The sequence below is a fragment of the Myotis daubentonii genome, chromosome 1 (genome assembly GCF_963259705.1).
Source record: "Myotis daubentonii chromosome 1, mMyoDau2.1, whole genome shotgun sequence".
Taxonomy (NCBI): domain Eukaryota; kingdom Metazoa; phylum Chordata; class Mammalia; order Chiroptera; family Vespertilionidae; genus Myotis; species Myotis daubentonii.
Genome location: NC_081840.1, coordinates 189,376,843 through 189,396,435, shown reverse-complemented (window position 1 = coordinate 189,396,435; position 19,593 = coordinate 189,376,843). Strand labels below are relative to the sequence as shown.

The 19,593-nt window shown below is 35.1% G+C and overlaps 1 protein-coding gene across 1 annotated transcript; it reads left to right on the top strand.

The window, feature by feature from the left end:
• Positions 1 to 9,857: 9,857 nt before the first annotated feature.
• On the top strand, positions 9,858 to 18,140 carry ODAM (odontogenic, ameloblast associated). The gene is made up of 10 exons (XM_059682259.1): positions 9,858 to 9,908; positions 9,998 to 10,039; positions 10,568 to 10,615; positions 11,165 to 11,395; positions 11,909 to 11,956; positions 14,013 to 14,117; positions 16,482 to 16,529; positions 17,231 to 17,302; positions 17,715 to 17,876; positions 18,111 to 18,140. Exons 1-10 carry the CDS (start codon positions 9,858 to 9,860, stop codon positions 18,138 to 18,140), a joined length of 837 nt encoding a protein of 278 aa, XP_059538242.1.
• The last annotated feature ends 1,453 nt before the right edge of the window (positions 18,141 to 19,593 follow it).

The window sequence follows — 19,593 nt, the reverse complement described above, 5'->3', positions numbered from 1 at the left end:
AATAGGTATGACAACATAAAGGAATATTTTAATAATAAATTATCAATAAACATTAAGTTTCTTCAATCCCTATGTATGGATGTTTACAACCAGATACAAAAAGAAAAAAAGAAAAATATATTTGCAGAAATGTAGGTTTATATGCATTAGACCCATATCAAAAATCATTCAATTCCCTAAGTGGGATTTTTTTTAAATGTGCACATACATGCAAATGCAAACATTAAGGTTATAGAATAGGTCTGTGAGAAATTATGTATTTCAGTATAGTGTGGTTGTTAAAGAGAGAATTTTGGAGTTGTACAAACCTTGGTTCAGATCCTGGCTCTGGGACTCTTTAATGACATATCCTTGGGGAGATTTCTGAACCAATGATCCATATGTTATTGACCTATAAGATGAGAATATCAATATCTAAAACCTCAAGTTTGCAAAAAAGATTAACACAATTAATCTTGAATTGATTTGAATTGAATTGATTTATATAAATAAAGCACTTACTGTAATACCTTACACAATTTACAAGTTAGTAAACAATATTTTTATTCTAGTTAATATCATCATTCAGAAATAGGTGTTGAATGTGATGTTTTACAGAGTTAGCAAATAAATTTTTATATGTTTGGCATACACATTCATACATGGAAAAAGAGAAAATGCAAGTGCAAAAATATGCTTTAGAAGATAATAACACATACATTTAGAAATTTGATGAGGCATCTAATGTAGTCATGAATTTAATTTCAGAAGGAAAGATGAACCCTTTGTAAATAGTATTAGCATTTGACAAAACAGAAATTGACTGTTAATTTATAAATGTTTTTGGCTACTAAATCTAAAATATCCAATGAAGCAAATACTTTATAAAGACACAATATTGGTTTTTCCATAGTTTCTACATTTTTGAAAGCAGCCCTAAGGAAGAAACTTGTCCGTGACACTGGTTCATTAATTCTTGGCAACTAATACTGTGATTGTTTTTGCAGGTGGAAGACCTTCTCAGAAAAGGAATAAGAAAATAAACTTCCTTCACTGAAATGTGACCAGAACAATAAACACTGTTATTGGGTGACCTTCATGGTTGGTAATCTCAGCTGAGGGCACTTCAACTGTAGACTGGAACAATAATCCTGAGTATACCAGTATTCTCTTATATCCGAATGAGTTTTTTAAAGCCATTAACACTAGAAAGACTGAAATTTAGTATATACCTATATTGCCCAAAAGCAGTCAAAATGACTGCATTGTGAAAGAATAATATCGGAGCACTCTTCACTTATGTTCCTTAGCTTTTCCAATAACTCACTTCTATTCGACATTTCTTTCATGAATTTAGGGCACAAAAGAAATAAAATAAACAACTTATTAGAACAAGTATCACTGCATAAAGATTCGAATAACAAGTACTAGTTTAGCTTATTGAGCAACTGCAACTTATCAAGTATCGACAATTTATCATGTACTTGTATGTTATCATGTGACGGTAATCGAAAAAAAATGAAAACTGTTATTTCAATACAGAGCCGAACTGGTCATATAAGAAATTTACTCAATTCAATAATAAGAGTCATAATTTCCCAAGCAGTCAAAATGACTGCTTTGGGGCAATATAGGCATAACACACACACACATATATATATATATATATATATATATATATATATATATACCGGAAATGAAGGAGGGGGCGGTAACTACAATTATTAATAAACGCATTTATATGTTGTACAAAAAGTCACAAAATTCTAAGACATTGCGTCCTTATATACATAATTGTTTTTCTAATTGAAATTAAAAAGCAGTCAAAATGACTTCCTTGGGCAATCTAGTGTTAAAGAAGCAGAAACAAATTGTCTGGCTTAACACCTTAGGAAACTCCCAAATAATCTAAGGCAAGCCTCTCAAGATTCAGAATTAGGGAGATATTGATTATAACAGAATATATGTCAGAGATTATATAATTTAAGATGCCTGTGACTCAAACAAATGAGAGAAAATTTAATCAAGAAAATTATTACATCTATTTAATGTATCTCAAAAGTACATGGAAAAAACTTATCTAACATGTGTTCCTGTGTAAAGCATAGAAATTGGTGTTGAAATAAATTTTTACTTTGGAAAAAGATCTGTGTTCCAATGTGAACCCTACCACTAAAGAACGATGCCACCTTGGGCAAATTACTTAACCTTCTTGCGTCTCAGTTTCCTTTAAGTATAATGATGATACTGATACATTGCAGATTCTTATGAGAATCAATTGAAAAAAATGTATTTAGAGAATATAGCTGAGAACCCGGTATATGGCACTAAACAAATGTCAGTTTCCCATTTCTCAAAATACCTACATTCTCAGCCTAAATTGACAGATTTATGACATTACATGAGATGCATCGATAAAATACTTTTGACCAGGGCAATAAAACTATATGATTCAATCATTATCCATTATGTAAAGGCATTAATTTATGGAGCTGCACTTTGACATTCAATCTTTAAATATTTAGATATATTAAAAGCCAGTTGTTAAACAGTTGGTTAATTGGACATGGACCTTGGTGGAAGTATTTCCACTATGGAAATTGGGAGATACTACAAATAAGTGTTTTTGTTCATTTGTCAGAGATCTTGTTTACTAGTGCATGCCTGACTAAAATAAAGGATAAAACTTGAGAAAAATAGAGATTGGTGGAATCAAGTGAATTCTGCTTAATAAAATGTTAAAATTAATATTTTTGAAATTTTCAAGAATATTTTTAATTAAAGAACTAATTGACATCTTTAATTTTGGTTCAAGGGCCTATCTCTACCCAAGTACTCTGTGGACCTAATACTAATATCACACTGCTTCTTTGCTTTTCACTTTTGTTCTGAATCAAATGCCATTCAATTTCCCATGTTTCCCATGTTGATCTTTGTAAGAATGGATATTTCTTTGTATTTATGCTTCATTCTTTCATTCATTCAACAAATATTCAGTGCCAATCTTGTACTAGACTGAGATGTACAAGGTGCCTACAGTGTAATGCTTAATGTAACTAACATGGGAACTTTTTATATGCTAGGAGTATTAATTATATCAACAGTCCCATGAGGTCATCACCATTACAGAAAAGTAAATTGAGCTTCAGAGAGGTTTAAAATTTGACACAATTCAAGAGTTTGCAGCTGGCAGTTAGGGTTAGAGCCAGGCCCAATGCTCTTAATGTCAATGCTATACAGCCCCCTTTGAATGAAGATAAGTTTTTAAAAGATACTTAAAAAATGAATGCAATAAAATGGGAGGGTTTTATGATAATTTTTGAAAATTAAATTTCCATAGGCCTAGTTTATCCTGCTCCTAACTTGGTATCTTGGTTTTTATTCCACAAATGCAGTCAGTGCTAAACTTCCTGGTGTGGTCTGTTCTCTCTCTCTGTCTCTCTCTCTCTCTCTCTTTCTCTTGCAATTTGGTCAAAAATGCTATGAAATGACTTGGTAGAGGATCAAGTTTCTAAATCATTCTATAAAGTGAATAACCAGCAAAAATCTCCTACCATGTACTCTATATGTAGGGCCTTAGGGATTTCCTGTCTAAGCATTTTATGCCAATTGGATCTTATTCAATATACGTCTAATTACTACAATATATAATAAACAAAATGAGCATCACCTTGGAATGGAGGGGAAGGAAGCAGGAACAGGCAAAGGAAGAAGTCCAACTGCAGTGTAGTCAACAAAGGCTGCAGTCAATTCCCAAAAAATCCTGGAGCTGGGATGGTGAGAGGCCTGGTCTTAGTGAATTAGTGAGTGAGAGGGTGTTCCTGGCCTGCGAAGGGAGCATGCCCTTAGGAGGGGCAAGGAGGCAAATCCTCAGGAGGCTGTGCTGGCTGCACTACCAGCAACTGGGGTTTAAGTCCCTCATTCCCGAATGGAGCTTTGGTTGGAGAATCATCACTACAGGGACGGATACAGAATTTGAAAAAGGAGAGTTAAAAACCAAAGATGACTTTTTTCCATCACTAACTCCAGAGTTTAGGGTGATATGAATATGGATGACCGACTGACCAACACTGGGAATTTAGACAATTACTCCCAAAGTGGAGCAGGATGACAGAGTAATGTATAGCAGCCCTTTCACCCATATTTGTGTCTATAACCTGACCTGATTATATTGAATAACCTTCAGCATACAGTTCCCCTTTATAGCATCATTTTTCGTAAACTTCAGATATTTTCCCAATTCTGATCTTTCTGTCTGCCAGTCTAGCTTCCATTTCTTTCCTTGACACAAAGGGCAGGTTTGACATTGAGCCGATTTTCCAAGCAACAAATATCAGTTCCCCTTTCACTAGTAAAACAGCATCAGGGGGGAAAATGTAGACATTTCTAAAACTGCTAAGGTACAGATTAAGACGTTACAAATATAGAACCACATAATTACAAATGACCACTCCTTTTTACCACATTCGTCATGTAATTCCACCAAAAGTGAGGTAACAGATTCTAACATAGAAAAGTATTTAAATCAAGCTAGTTGTTTAATTTTGGGGGGGTGGGATATAAAAGACATTTCATTAACAATATGTCTATGTGACTGGGTGAATTTCTAGAAAGAAGATTAATTATATTAAACAATATAAAATCTGATCTCGAACACTCCAATGACTTTCAATATTTGTCAGTGCTGTAAGTTACATTTAATCTTATTATGTAAATGTATCTTTGGAATTTCCAAGTAAGAACAGGTATATAAATAGTTGAGTGTGATTATGGGCCAGGAACTGGAGATAAAAAGTGGACAAAACAAAGAGTCTTCACTAATGGAGTTATATTTTATATTCTAGTGGTAGAAGGTAACAAAAATTATTATAAATAATGCTAACCAAATAAATAAAAAATTATATCAATTGTGAGACCTTAACACAAGTTTTGCAGAACATCTAAGCGGGGTTATATGTACAGTGATCAGAGAGCGCGCTTTCCAGACATAGAGCTTAATGAACAAGGACCTGAGTGAAAAGCAGTGAAGTAGGAGCAAGAGCTAGCTCACTAAGGGCTTTGTAAACCAGGTTAGGTAGAAGTAAAGAAAAAGAAACAGAGTGGCAGATAAAAGAGAAAAAATAGTAAATCAATAGGTGGAAGAAGGGAAGGAGAAAGAAAGAGGGGGACGAGAAAGGAAAACAAGATAGAAAAATGTTGTGAGCAATAAAAGGCCATTGCAATTAGAAACCATAAAATCTTATTGTGGAAATAAACAATGTAACAAGATGAAAAACAAAAGACAATCCACAGAATTCGGAGGGAGAGCTAAGGCAGACTGGCCTGGGGTACTACTGCTCTCCCTGACTGGGACATATACAAGAGTCCCATGACCACAGCAAGGCCTTGGCTAGATGTTTGAGAAGGAAAAAGCCAGAAATCAGCCCAAAACACTTATCTTAAATCAAGTTATTAGAAATATAAGATTTTGATTAAAATGGAGATGTTTCTGGAAGGTTATCGTACAAAAACCTGATTGCGGCCAAACTCTGATCACAGCTCAAGAAGAAACAGATATAAGGATCATACAGTAGTGGGTTTGAAATTCACAAAGAGCAAAGGGTACAAACAAATACTATAAAGTTTCAGGAGAAAGAAAAAAAAGAAACATTTCAGGTCAGGGGACAAAAGAAGTGAATAGGCCCAGACCAGGATGGGTTGTATTTGAGAGGATGCATTTGTGCCTCTCATTGAGTGCTCTGGAGGCCCCGCTTCAGGGAATCACAGGGAGTTGAGAGTTTGTAGCCCAAGCCTAGTTTTGTGGGCTGGCCTCTCTCAATTTCCCTGAAACTTAGGGGTATTTTTGTGAAAGGAGGAGGAATGTATTACTTTCATTTTCTTAATACTCTCTATTCCTGAACAAATTACTCCTGGATATTATACTTTATAGTCATAACTCACATTCACATACAAATCTTAAACATAATAAAGTTAGACTCATATAATCAAGCTAGATCCATTAAGCTAGGACATATTGTCTTTGTGGACATGTAATGATTAATATCCAGAAATGTACACTTATTTAACAGAAGGGGGCACTTTAGCAGAGTTTCATAGAATTTAAAAGTGAACATTTTATGTGCCAAAATATATTTTATTAAGAACTTGCTTATTCTCTTTATTTACTGTACAAGTCATGAAAAAAGTAATTGTTAAACTCAGAAAATCTATTACTTTCATTGAGTTGATATTCATTATTCAACTCTGGCAACTTATGAAAGCCTTCATTTCTATCATTTATAATTTTTATCTGTTAACTGTCTTTGAAGTTGTTCTGTGTCTCTCTCCCCTCTGGTTAGGCAGCTTGGTGCTTTAGAAAAATTATTTGATTAAGAATCAAAAGACCTGCATACTAGCCATAATTCTGCATATTTTTTAACAGTGTGTTTGAGGGGGGACAGTAATTTTCATGAATTCAGAGACCACGTCTGTTTAATTGATACTAAATTCTCAATGCTTAGCAAAGATGTGGACTGTTGAAGCTGCATAATAACTATTAGTTGTATGGATGAATGAGTGAATGAATGAAGTCACTGAGCCTTCTGTGCCTCAGCTTTCTCACTGAAATGTGGAAGTGATATATATGTATATTTTTTTCTGACTACCTTTATATGTAATTATAAGTTCCTGAAAAAAATAAAACACATATGTAAGAAAATTATTTTTATTATAAGCTATGCTAAAATTCAATTTGACTTTCCTGATTCACAGAATATTGGTCTACTTCACAATAGTTCTCTGTGAGCCTCTTAATTTTTCAGGTTAGTTGAAGGGGAAAAAAAGTACAGTGATAACATTTTGAAAGGACTCACCTATAAGCCATTGTTGCTTTTTCGTCATTTATGTTATTGGAACAAAGATCCGGATCATTTCAATAGCACATAATCCATGTGTACTTGGCACTGATATGTGTTTTTGTACATTTAGGTGAATGAAGGGTTTCTGATGTTCTAGTAACTGAACTAAAACAAAATAATGAAGGTACAGTGACAATGCCTCGTTCAGGATTTCCTCATCTTAAGGCTTCCGCGCCTTAATCCATACAGACACATTGCTCTGGATCGGTAACCTTTTTTGTCCCCTGAATGACGGGACTCATTTACTTAATTTCCCAGTGGGTATACCTACTAGGTGACTGACATGGGATAGGAAAATAAGTCCAACATAGCTGAATAGGAGAAATATATAGACAATGCAATGTAATATTGCTTCTTCCTCTTTCACCCAGAGATAACTTTGCCTCCAATGACACAGGGAGTTAGAAACTATCAGATAGGAAAGCATAGCCTGTTCTTTCACCACGTTAACTTGAAAAAAAGCAGTTTCAACTGCTTTTCTTTAGAATATTCAAATAATAGGGGGGAAATGACATTTTCTTCCAACTACCTTCAGATTTGAGGAATATATCTAGGTGAAAGTATCCATCATCAGGATAATTTTCACATTGACTGTTTTGGCTCTGTGATATAATTCCTAAATTTTTCTGTGCTGCGTCCTGACAACTTTCTGGCTCAGAGTGAAGTTAGCTGTCTAAGACTCTGCACAATGCCATAAAAATCTCAGGAGACTGAGTTTATGGCATACTAATTTTTTTATTTTGTCATATATTTTATTTATACATATGTCATCAACCCCGTGCATATATTGTCTTTAATTTGATGATATTCAGAATAGACCATGGTCATTAATTATAAATATGTATCATTAGGCAATATAGCAACATGTACCATGTCCACCACTCAACTCATCTACTGGGTTTTCCAGGCAACAATTTGTTACATTAATCACCCAGCTATAGCTAAATCAGCCATCAGCATCTAGAGTGGTCTACTTAATCAATCTAAATATATAACATTCATAAATCTTGGGGAAGTTCCTTTCTAACAGATATATGATCCTAGTAGTAGCTTTTCTTCTTTAGTAAAAAAAAAAAAAAGTTTTGTTATTTTAACTAATTTTTTTTTGTCCTTTTGGTTTTTTAGGCTATACAACAAATGCTATCATCATTTTAGTACTAAAAAGCCATGTAAGTTCTAAGAAGTATATCATTCTACTGAGAAAAAGCAAATTTATTTAAAGGCAATAACTTTGTTTTCCTACGTGATAAGGCTATTAGTTGTTTCTAGATGAAATTAGTCAAAGAAATCTTCCACAATAGAAATTAATTGATAATACATTATCATAACACTTTTGATCCTGGACTATCAGAATGGGGTCAATAAGAACAGCAAAGAAAAACAAGACAAATAAACTCAAACCTCACTTTATAAAAAAAATTTAAATAGCATGATGAACAGGTAATAACACTTAGTTGTATTTTGAATATTAAAATCATATTTAGCAAAAAGTATTTTTAAAGTGCAAAACACTCACCACTATCTTTTTAAATAAAAGCCATCATGCTTTCTATTTATGAAATTATTTACCCTAAACATTCGATCACATGGGGATATACATGTCATAGACACATAGAGATTTGGCTTTTTATTTTTTTTTTTTTTAGCATTTCATTCCATTAATAGAAAGATATTTACTGATTTTTTTTTTAACATTGAAACTAAATGAAATTAGCTCATATTTACTCAGTTCAGGATTGAAGAACCAAAGAATCTTTACCATCCCTAAGTAGGTTTTGAATTTTTGTCTTTTAGACCTCTGCCTTATGTCTAATAATCTATATTTTACTCTTAAAATAAATATCTGCCATTAATCTTTGACCTTCATTAAGGCTTTCAAAGTTATTCTATTATGGTATCCATTTTCAAGATGATTTTTTAAAAAGGAGCAGAATGAAATTATTCCAAAAGATTTAGTCATAACCAAAGCAGAAACCAGGAATGATCATAAGAAAACATTTCTCAGAGGATAATTTAATGGCATTACTAAAAGTGTGGGAATCCATTTACCACCTAGATGATTAGGAAAGGGGTTATTAGCTAAGCCATTGTCTAAAACCCACTGAATCACTGGCCCTTTTGAAAAATGATTGGTCCCTTTTTTCTAAAGATGGGTTTTAAAATATAAGGAATGTTCTAAGCAGTAGAGCTAAAAGATAAAAGGAACACAGACCCTGCATGGATCTAGTATCTCTTCATAGGCAAAGGAGTGAGGTAAGATATCAAATCTTCACTTTCATAATATTAAAACCAAACTCAGTCAATCCTACAGGGTAGCCTACCAAGGTCACCCTTACTACTTGTGTAGATCAGTGATTTGAAGTAGGGCAGGGTTTTCACATTTGGAGGATAAAGCATAATATACCACCATAGGTAGCACTATAAATCAATATCGCAGCTTAATTTTATAAGCTTTTTTCCTGAGTTACAAAACTATGGACTCAGTTTTTTAGTGTTCATGTATACTTAATGTTATTAGACTTTTCAATGAAAATTATTTGTTATTAAACTGTTACTGTCAAATCTTTATTGTAGTATTTTTACTACTACATTGAATAGACATTAAAATTGTTTTTATAATAAGGACCCAGTCATAGGCTCTCCCATGGTCAAAGGGACTCACTCCTTTCTATGTAGAACAGCTCAAAGCATCAGGCCATCTTTTTTATAACTCATTCAACTTCATCATATGCCACTAAATGAGTCATTTGGTCAAGCTAAAAGGATGAGCTAACAATTTTGGTTTGTCTCTCTGAGAGAAAATAATAATATATATTATAGATATTTATGTTTTATATTAAATCTTAATATACAGGCAAATACTGTAAAATTCAACCAACTACTCTCCTAATTGAAAAATACCAACTAATTATTATCATGATTTTTATGTAGTTTTTTTAAAGCTAAATTTCACTTTTTTTTCCCTAGGTATTTCATCTGAAAATGAAAACCATAATTCTTTTTGGGCTACTGGGAGCCACGCTATCAGCCCCGGTAAGTGATTTCATAGTACAGCTGAAATCACTGTGTAAAACCTTTAACAAATCCCAAATCCTTCTTTTATCTTTTTTTTTTTTTTTTAGATTATCCCACAGCGCCTTTTGTCTGCAAGCCACAGCAATGAGGTTAGTTTAGATACTTAAAATAATCTCCTCCTTTTTGTTTGTTTGTTTTTTGAAAGTCGAATGGGGAAGGGATAAAAGTCAAAAATTCAAAATCTAGTTAGAGGCATTAAAGATTCGTTGGTTCTTCAGTGCTCTCATATCCATATGCATTTCCAATGTTCATGCATGTTTTATATACCAGGTTCTTTCTAAAATATTATTTTACCATTACTTAAAAGCAATGAAAACATTTTGTGTATCTTTTTAATAGCACCTAATACAGATGTACATAGGTGTTAGGACATCAAATGACTAATGAAATCATTTGGAATGGGCTAAATTTGTACAATCCCGTGCACAGCAAGGGAGAGGTAGTTAAATCCCAGCCTCTAATCACTGTAATTTAGTATAAGCTTAGTGAGAAAACATCTCACCTCCAACAGGAACCTAAGATTAGTCAGCTCTGACTTGTGCTCTATTTGTAGTAAACATTGATCTTAATAATTTTACTGTGTGGTAATGTTATTTTCATATTCTTTCCTTTTCTAGTTACTGCTGAGTCTTAATAATGCTCAACTTCAGCCACTACAACTTCAGGTATCTCTATCTCAATAATTATTTTAAGAATATTTTTCTACCTTTCATTTCTTATTATGGCACTTTTTATGAGAACAAGATGTTTTCTGATGCCATTTCTGAAATTTCCATTTCTAAAGTTATGAATTTGTCCCATACATTCTAATTACCATTTGTTTGAACACTAAGTAAAAACTATAATCTGATTAGTGCTTATATTTTGAGAACTTGGTACATGCCAGACACAGATTCTCATAGCTATGAGATCATTAAAATTAACTATTTTACAAAAAGTCATACTCAGCTAACTGGGTTAAAAAAAAGATTCAAATCCAGTCTGGCAACTCAGAAACTATACTCTTTATTGACCTCATTCTGCCCCATATTTCTCTAGATCGTTGGAAATTTAGCATTGTTCATGCTATTTGCATGGCTCATAATGTGCTAAGATGCTATCTTTTTCTAATAATGCAGCAATGGAAATATAGAAATTGCTTGCTCAGGACTGATTTTTAATGGTTTCTAAAATGAAAAAGAAAACCTTCCTTTTTTTCTTTTATTTCCTTCCAGAGCCCATTTAATTCATGGATTCCTCCTTTCTCTGGGATTCTACAACAGCAGCAAGCTCAGATTCCGGGACTCTCCCCATTCTCCTTAACAACTCTAGACCAGGTTGCTAGACTGTTCCCAAATCAGATAACTTTCCCAGGACAGGTCAGCTTTGCCCAGGGAAACCAGGTGGGACAACTGGACCCCTCACAGCCTCAAGCACCAGTGCAGACCCACCAGGGCCCTAATAATGTAAGTCAGACCTCTTCAATCTTGAGATAATGTGCATTGAATGTAAAAACAAATATGAATCAGCTTTAAAATAAGGCAACAGTTATTGAGCAAGAATTCTTCCCCACAATATGTTTCTACCATCACAGGAAGTTCCTTATCTTTTCTGATTCCTAACAAGAAAAATATCATTTAAACCAGCTATTGTATGATAATAGCCACAAATAAAAAGTGTTAAAACGTGTTTTAGAAAATATAATTGGGGGGGGGGCAATTTGCCTTAATGATAATGCATATAGTAGATAACCTTTTATTGTCATAGAAGTCTGCTAATACATAAATTTGTATGGAGGGATTGAGGAAAAAAAAGGAGAGAACATGGACATGGACAACAGCGTGGTGACTGCAGGGGTGGAGGGGGATGGGTGGAGATGGTAGAGGGCATAGAGGGAATAAAAGTTGATGAAAAATTAAATGTAATTACACTTTTTTTAAAAGTCAAGTAAAACTTTTTTATGATTTCTTTTTTGGCAGGCAATGCCCTATGTGTTCTCCTTTAAAATGCCTGAAGAGCAAGCCCAGGTAAATAAATAAGATATCATCACTCCTATGGCTACTAACGCTTGCCATTGAATGAATGCTTTCTTTTATATTTGTAGCTCTGACTCCTGTAGCAGGGCTATAAAAACCCATCCAATGATATCACTGTCTGGATGCTGCTATCGCTGGGTTGGCATCAGTTTGTTAATGTCGGACTCACTCAATAACTCCTGAAGAAAGACCAGCTAAGAAGAGTCCTCAGGACTCCTGAGTTCCTAGGGCACTACCATGTTAGGAATAAAGGAGCTCACTAAACCCTAGCGTATGTCCTTTCTGCATCTGAAGTGCTGGCAGTTGGGAAAAACTCGAGAGAAATAACATGGGTGGACTTTGCCCAACCCTAAATTTTGTTTCAGAGGAAAATGTATTAAATTTATAAAATATGACATAATGATATAATGTAGAGATAAGAAATACTTGCCCCCCTTATTTGACAATTACGAAGTTTGGTCAAAACATTTCCAGGTTCTTGCATATTTTTAATTTAATTCCATATTACAATCAAATGGTGGTGATTTTCATGAAATAGGAAAATCTTAAAAATATGAAGGCCAACTAGTAGAATCATTAGATTAATATGGAAAACCCTCTCAGGAGTAGGCTAATTCTATAATATCCTGGGTTCAAAGAAAGAGAGATATCAGTAAATTATATTATTCACCACCGGAGTCCTGAGCATTTATAAAAATTTACACCACTTGACTACACTGTAATCATAATTATGTAATTTTGTCCCACCCCATAAGAAACCAAAAGTTACTTCTAGACATTATCTCATTGTTTGCCATAGCATTTAGAGTTAGATACATGATGCAGAATTACTTCATTTTAAAGACCAGGAAAGTAAGTCTTAATGAGATTAAATTCCCAATCCTAATGAAACTAAATAGCAGAGTTGAAACAGAATTCTTCACCTTTTCTTTAACTACTAAAACAGTGTTTTTCTGCCCTGGCTTTGCATTAGAATCTCTGGTAGTAATTCTGAAAATTACAAATGCCTAGACCAGTGGTCGGCAAACTCATTAATCAACAGAGCCAAATATCAACAGTACAATAATTGAAATTTCTTTTGAGAGCCAAATTTTTTCAACTTAAACTATATAGGTAGGTACATTGTTATTAACTTAATTAGGGTACTCCTAAGGTTAAGGAAGAGCCACACTCAAGGGGCCAAAGAGCCGCATGTGGCTCGCGAGCCTCAGTTTGCCGACCCCTGTGACCCTTCCCATACCTAATGGATCAAAACCTCATGAGTAGATCCCAAATATGATTAATTATTAAAATGCTCAACAGGTGATGTTGATTTTAGACAGGATTAAGAAACATTGCACAAAATAAATTTTTCAAGCCACAGTTGTTGTTTTTTTACCTCTTATGTATGATCTAGTCTTATTTCATTAAATAAGGAAACAAAACATCATATAAAACTTTATGTATGTACTACGATTCCCATTTTTAATAAACATATGCATGTATAGACACACAGGCATAAGTGGAAGCCAAAACTTGATTATGTGGATGGTGAAGTTACAGGTGATTTTATTTGTTCCTTATCTCTAGAGTCTCAAAACATTCTAAAATGCATATAGATTATTTTAATTAAACTGTCAATTATTAAGGGCAATATATTCCTGACATTATATTCATTATGGTAAAACGCTAGCACCATGTTCTGCAGAATGATGACTCTCCCAAAAAATAAGGGAAATGCTATATAGGCTATCCTCTTCTTAGATATTTGCAAAGTAATTTGTGCATAAAGTATAAAATTTGTACATAAAGCCCAAGGTGTGCTTTTACAAAAGCCTATTATTTAATTGAACACAATCTGTCCTAAATGTGTTTGACCAAACAACCTTGAAACAAAGCCCAATCCAGTATCACGTGCAATACAAGTTGTTCCTAAAGTTTAGGAAGAAATGCTTTTGTGTCCTTTTTTTTATAAAATTGCTAAATATGAGTAAGTTTTAAAATAATATTGACATTAGAAAATTTTTTTTAAAAAGGACTATGCTGATTCATTTCTGTTTACAACTAGATGCTTCAATACTATCCGGTTTACATGCTCCTTCCCTGGGAACAACCTCAGCAAACAGCCCCAGAGTTACCTCCACAAACAGGACAGCAGCAATTTGAGGAGCAGGTACTGCAACTGTTTGATTTCAAGCTAACTAGATCTAGTTCCATCTGAGAAAGGAGAAGATCAGGCAAATTTTAAGAGGAAAGAATAGCTAAGTACATTTAGTGGAAAAAAAAATTCAATAGCTTGAACTGTGGTGATCATAAAAGAATTTGGTGTTTTTTTCCTAAAGTACCACTAATTTGGAAATGTTCTAAGACTGGATTTTAAAATCATGAGATCAGTGAGTGGATTTAATAAAATCAGAGGGAAAAAACTACATCATCTTGGAAAACGAAGTTTTCTAAAACCAGGTCTCAGGGTATATGGGGAAGGCAACCAATCGATGTGTCTCTCTCACATCAATGTTTCTCTCTCTCTCTCTCTCTCTCTCTCTCTCTCTCTCTCTCTCTCTCTTTCTCTCTCTCCCTATCCTATCTAATAAAAGAGAAAAATGGTAATTGGCGTACAACGATACCCTTTTCATTGGCTAATCAGGGCTATATGCAAATTAACTGCCAACTATGATTGGCAGTTAACTGCCAACTATGATTGGCAGTTAACTGCCAACAAGATGGCGGCTAATTTGCATATGTAGGCACAATGCAGGGAGGTGAAAGGGAAAGCAGGAAGAAGCCCCCTGCCACTGACAGTGATCGGAAACCCAGGGGGGAGCTAAGAGCTGGGGGGCAGGGCAAAGGCGGCCCAGCCATGATCGGAGAATCAGGCGCCTTTGCCACCCTGGCCAGTGATAGCAGGAAGTAGGGGTGGAGCCAGCGATGGGAGCTGGGCGCGGTCGAAGCTGGCAGTCCCGGGAGCTAGGGGTCCCTTGCCTGGGCCTAAAGCGGAGCCCACGATCGCGGGGCCACTGCAGCTGCGGGTCCCCGCTGCCCGGGCCAGACGCCTCAGCCAGAGGCGTTAGGCCTGGGCAGGGGTGGAGCCTGCAACCGCGGGGAGTTGGGGGTCCCCTACCAAGGCCTGACACCTCTGCCGGAGGCCTCAGGCCTGGTCAAGGGGCCGATCCGGTGATTGGTGATCGGAGGGTGATGAGGGTCAACTCCTCTGGCCGAGGCATCAGGCCTGGGTGGGGGGCAGAGCCGGGGATTGGGGGGATATGATGGTCCCCTTGCCCAGGCCTGAAGCCTGGGTCAGAGGCGTCAGGCTTGGGCGGGGGGTGGAGCAAGTGATCAGAGGGAGATGGGGGTCCCCTGCCCAGGCATGATTCCTGGGCCAGAGGCCTCAGGCCTGGGCGGGGGCCAGAGCCAGTGATCAGGGGAAGATGGGGGTCCCCTGTCCAAGCCTGACACCTCTGGAGGAGGCGTCAGGCCTGGGCAAGGGGCCGATCAGGCGATCGGAGGGTGATGGGGGTCTACGCCTCTGGCCGAGGCATCAGGCCTGGGCAAGGGGCCGATCCTGCGATTGGAGGGTGATGAGGGTCAACGCCTGAGGGTTCCCAGTATGTGAGAGGGGGCAGGCTGGGCTGAGGGACACTCCCCTCCCCACACACACCCAGTGCACGAATTTCGTGCACCGGGCCCCTAGTATATATATAAATCACTCCCTCCCTTCCTCATTCTCTCCTCCTTCCTGCTCCCTCCTTTTCATTCTCCCTAAAAATCAATGGAAAAAATTATCCTTGGGTGAGGATGAACAAAAAATAAAATTAAAAAATGAAAATAGCTACCATAATAAAAGCTACTTTGTTCACCAGATCTTGCAATACACTTAGATAACATCACACTAAGTTTTGTGAACCTGCAATACATTTTTAGAATTCTAATATAAATTCAGGTGGCTCATAATAACTAGATATCTTTTCATTAGAATGGGGGAAAATTATATTTTACACCACTCTAAAACTTGCCAAACCAAATTAGAGAAAACTGAAAATTATGCTTTAAGTGACTGATAGTAGTAATTCTAATTGTCATGCTAAATTAGAAGAAGGAAAAGTTTTAACTTAGAAATCATATGCTGTTGAAAGGATGTTTAGTAATTTAACATTTTTTGCCACCTAGAACATATGAACGTTCAAAAAAGCATTTAGTATAATATAAATGTACATATATTTTAGTCCTGGCCAGTGTGGCTCAGTTGGTTGAGCATCGTTCCCTGCACCAAAGGTCACTGGTTTGATTCCCAATTAGGGCACATGCCCAGGTTATGGGCTTAAGCCCTAGTTGGGTGTGTATGAGAGGCAGCCAATCGATGTTTCTCTCTCACATTGATGTTTCCCTCTCCCTTCCTCTCTCTGAACAAAAATCAATGATATATATATATATATATATATATATATATATATATATATATATATAATTTTTGTAACCATTAACACAAAATTATGACAAAAACATCAGAATCTAATGTATTTTTTCAAAAATCTGACAGATGCCATTCTATACTCAATTTGGATATATCCCACAACAAGTTGAACCTGTAAGTAAATGCATACTTTTTCATGTTAAAAAAAAACAACAACAAACTACCTTTTAAAACTACTTGCTTCAAAATTTGTTAAATCTATACGTGCCCTGTAGCCAAATACCTTAGCTGAACAAAGTTGGATTTATCTATTTATTGCAATAAGGGAGGACACACACCTGGGAAACTGTGCAGTGTCCTAACAGGAAGGTATTGAAATGACTTCATATAGGATTTGGGGTTGTCAGGTGATTTGGGACAAGTTCAAAGAGTGCTGGTTCACCCTGGTTCTATGATTGGGTAACAATGATTCTTATTTTAAAGGAGCGAGGCCAGACCATGATAGTAAAATAGCCAGAGTTACTCAGTTTAGCCAGGATGTGAGGGTTTTTTATGTCTCATGCTGTGATCTTGTTTTAGACAAGATGACATAGCAGTCTTTTTTTTGTCACTTCATTGTATTCAGAGGCAAATTTGTCCCAGGTTGGTGCTCTGTAGGGATTGCTAATATTCAATAGAACACCAAGGTAGGGTTATACCGTCAGGCCAGTTTCCCTGTGTCGGGAGCTGCTTCTCTCTTTCTCAAATCAAAATGATTATATTTGTATATAAGAAACTAATTTAAGAAGTTGGGAAGTGTTTAACTGCTTTTGATGCAAAACAACGTATTTTAGAAATTAAGAATTTAGACTTTTATAAACTTTCCAATTTTCCAGGTTAGACCAGGAGGACAGAAGCAACTAGCCTTTGATGCCATCATAGGCACGGGTCCTGAAACTGCTGCAATGGTAAGATTCCTTACCACACTTCACTAGATGTGTGCAATCAGCAAGTTACAACCTACAGTTTACTGCACTATTGTTTATTTTAATGAAAACTTTATTATTATTATTATTATTCCATCAACAATTAGATCTTTGGCCAGTCAAGATTCAATTTACTCAGTTCACCAAATATTTATTGAGGGGCTATTATAGGTCAGATATTCTCCTATGTACACTCATTTAAACAGGTATCAAGAGACATCCACGTTTGCACAGTCTTTCTAAAGGATAGATTATAATCTAGAAAATATTAAAGGCATTTTCTTCTTAAATTAATTCCTTGCCTTGCATCTCAATTCTGTTGCTTTATATTCTTCCCAATTTGACTTTGCACTTTAACCTGAAAACACTTTGTTTTCTTTCTCATTCTCTATAGCCAGCAGAAGGAGTGATGCCATATTTACAAAACAGAATGATAAACGTTAAGCATGCCAGTAGAGGAATTGTCATTCCTCCAACTTCACAAAAACCCAGCACAACAAATGCTTTTGCTTCTGTTATAGACCCAACTATTACCCCAGAGCCCATGGAAGAGAAGGTAGAGTAATCAAAGATTCATTTTATGTAAGAAATTATTGTCTAATAGAAAATATAACTTGTGCTTAATTTATAGGAAACTTATGAAAATAATTAGTTAATGGTATAGTAGGATATGTGGTCTTGACCTTGAATGAGGAGGCCTATAATTGCTTACTGATAATTAATCATAATATAATTTAATTTTTATCTATAAGAAATATTCATGAATGTCCTTTTTTATTTTTTCCATTAGGCCAAGACTAGTAGCCTAAAGGAACCATAAGACGTTGTTCTAATAATGCAGAATTTTTGGTAGGTATTTACTAAGGAATCTGCATAAGTACCATTACATATCCTAAATTCAAAGAGGAAAAACAGAAGAAAACCTGTCAGGGGAACAATCAAAGAGGTCTTACAAAACAAACAAAAAAGTTAGTGCTTATATATTCCTACAAAGCTAATAATCATTATGGGATGTTAGCAATTTTTTTAACCAAAATAAATTTTGAGAAGCATGTATATCTATACCATAAACTTGGTATAAACTCTGAAAACACAAATAGTAAATATACTAGGTCCATATAAAAGTCATTCTACAGACACTATTTACAGTCAATTCTCCTAAATCAGCACTTCACTTTGCAAGCGATAAATCGTAATAATATTAACCAATCTGTATTATATTGGAATGAAATAAAGTCTTAAAGTGATACAAAAAAATTGCATAGTCACCTGGAAATTTAAACCATCATGGCTTATATATCAAACATAACCTAAATTAATTACCTGTCCTAATGGGCTTGTTTGGCTATGAGGCTACTGGGTGTTTGAAAGAAGGACAAACTGGCATGACACCAAGAATTTTTAAATGCACACTAAAGAATTTGGCCTAAAGGGAAAATCAAAAAGCAATATTTTTTTTGAAATCTCCTCCCTGCTGCCTATAAGTCTCTTCTAATTCCTTCTTCTATGAAAATGCATACTCAGCATTCTTCAGATGAAAAAATGAAGTCTACAAAATACAACCAGAAATGAATAGTGTTACCATTGTTTTAGAAAATTCTCCTTTTCAATGTAAACTTTTGTACAATGCAAGTTAATTTATTTAATCGGAAATATTAAAAGTATTTCAGTATAGTGTGACCTTCAATCTACATGGCATTAATGTCAGAAAAAGTAAAGTTTTCCATTTCTTTATTAAGAAATTGAGAAAATACATAGGAAATTATACACAGAACAGTCTAATGGTCCTAAAATGTTCTTCCATTTTATTTTTCAGAGAAAAGGACATGGCAATGCCTTGGATATCATTTTAGGCTATTTGCTTCCTCACTGCTAATATCAGTTCTTTAAAAAATACAGAATATCTTTGCTCCTCTTCTGAATTTCTTTTTACTTATAATTTTGCACTCTTTAGATAAGTCATAGAAAAAGTAATACAATTATTTAATAACTCCTGTCTTTAAAAAATTATATTTCTTTTCAAATACCCTATCATTACATAATCTGTTAACAATGAGGATAAAGCTGACACCACTGAATCAACTGAATAATTGCATTAATAAAAGATGGCTCAGAAAAAAATGGTGTAATTGATGAGAATAAAGATATACTGTCATTGGATTTCTGAGTGTGATGATTGGGTCTGAGGAACTAAAGTAGGTACCTAATTTTGGCATATCTCATTATCTCCCCAAGCCCCATTCTACTAGATTCCTTTTGGTGTATTCTCCATT

What these genes read in the sequence shown, in the direction of transcription:
- ODAM (XM_059682259.1), top strand. Translation starts at nt 9,858, where the DNA reads ATGAAAACCATAATTCTTTTTGGGCTACTGGGAGCCACGCTATCAGCC. An exon ending in GAGCCACGCTATCAGCCCCG is followed by an intron (nt 9,909 to 9,997) that starts GTAAGTGATTTC and finishes TTTTTTTTTTAG; the next exon opens with ATTATCCCACAGCGCCTTTT. An exon ending in AGCAGCAATTTGAGGAGCAG is followed by an intron (nt 14,118 to 16,481) that starts GTACTGCAACTG and finishes AAAATCTGACAG; the next exon opens with ATGCCATTCTATACTCAATT.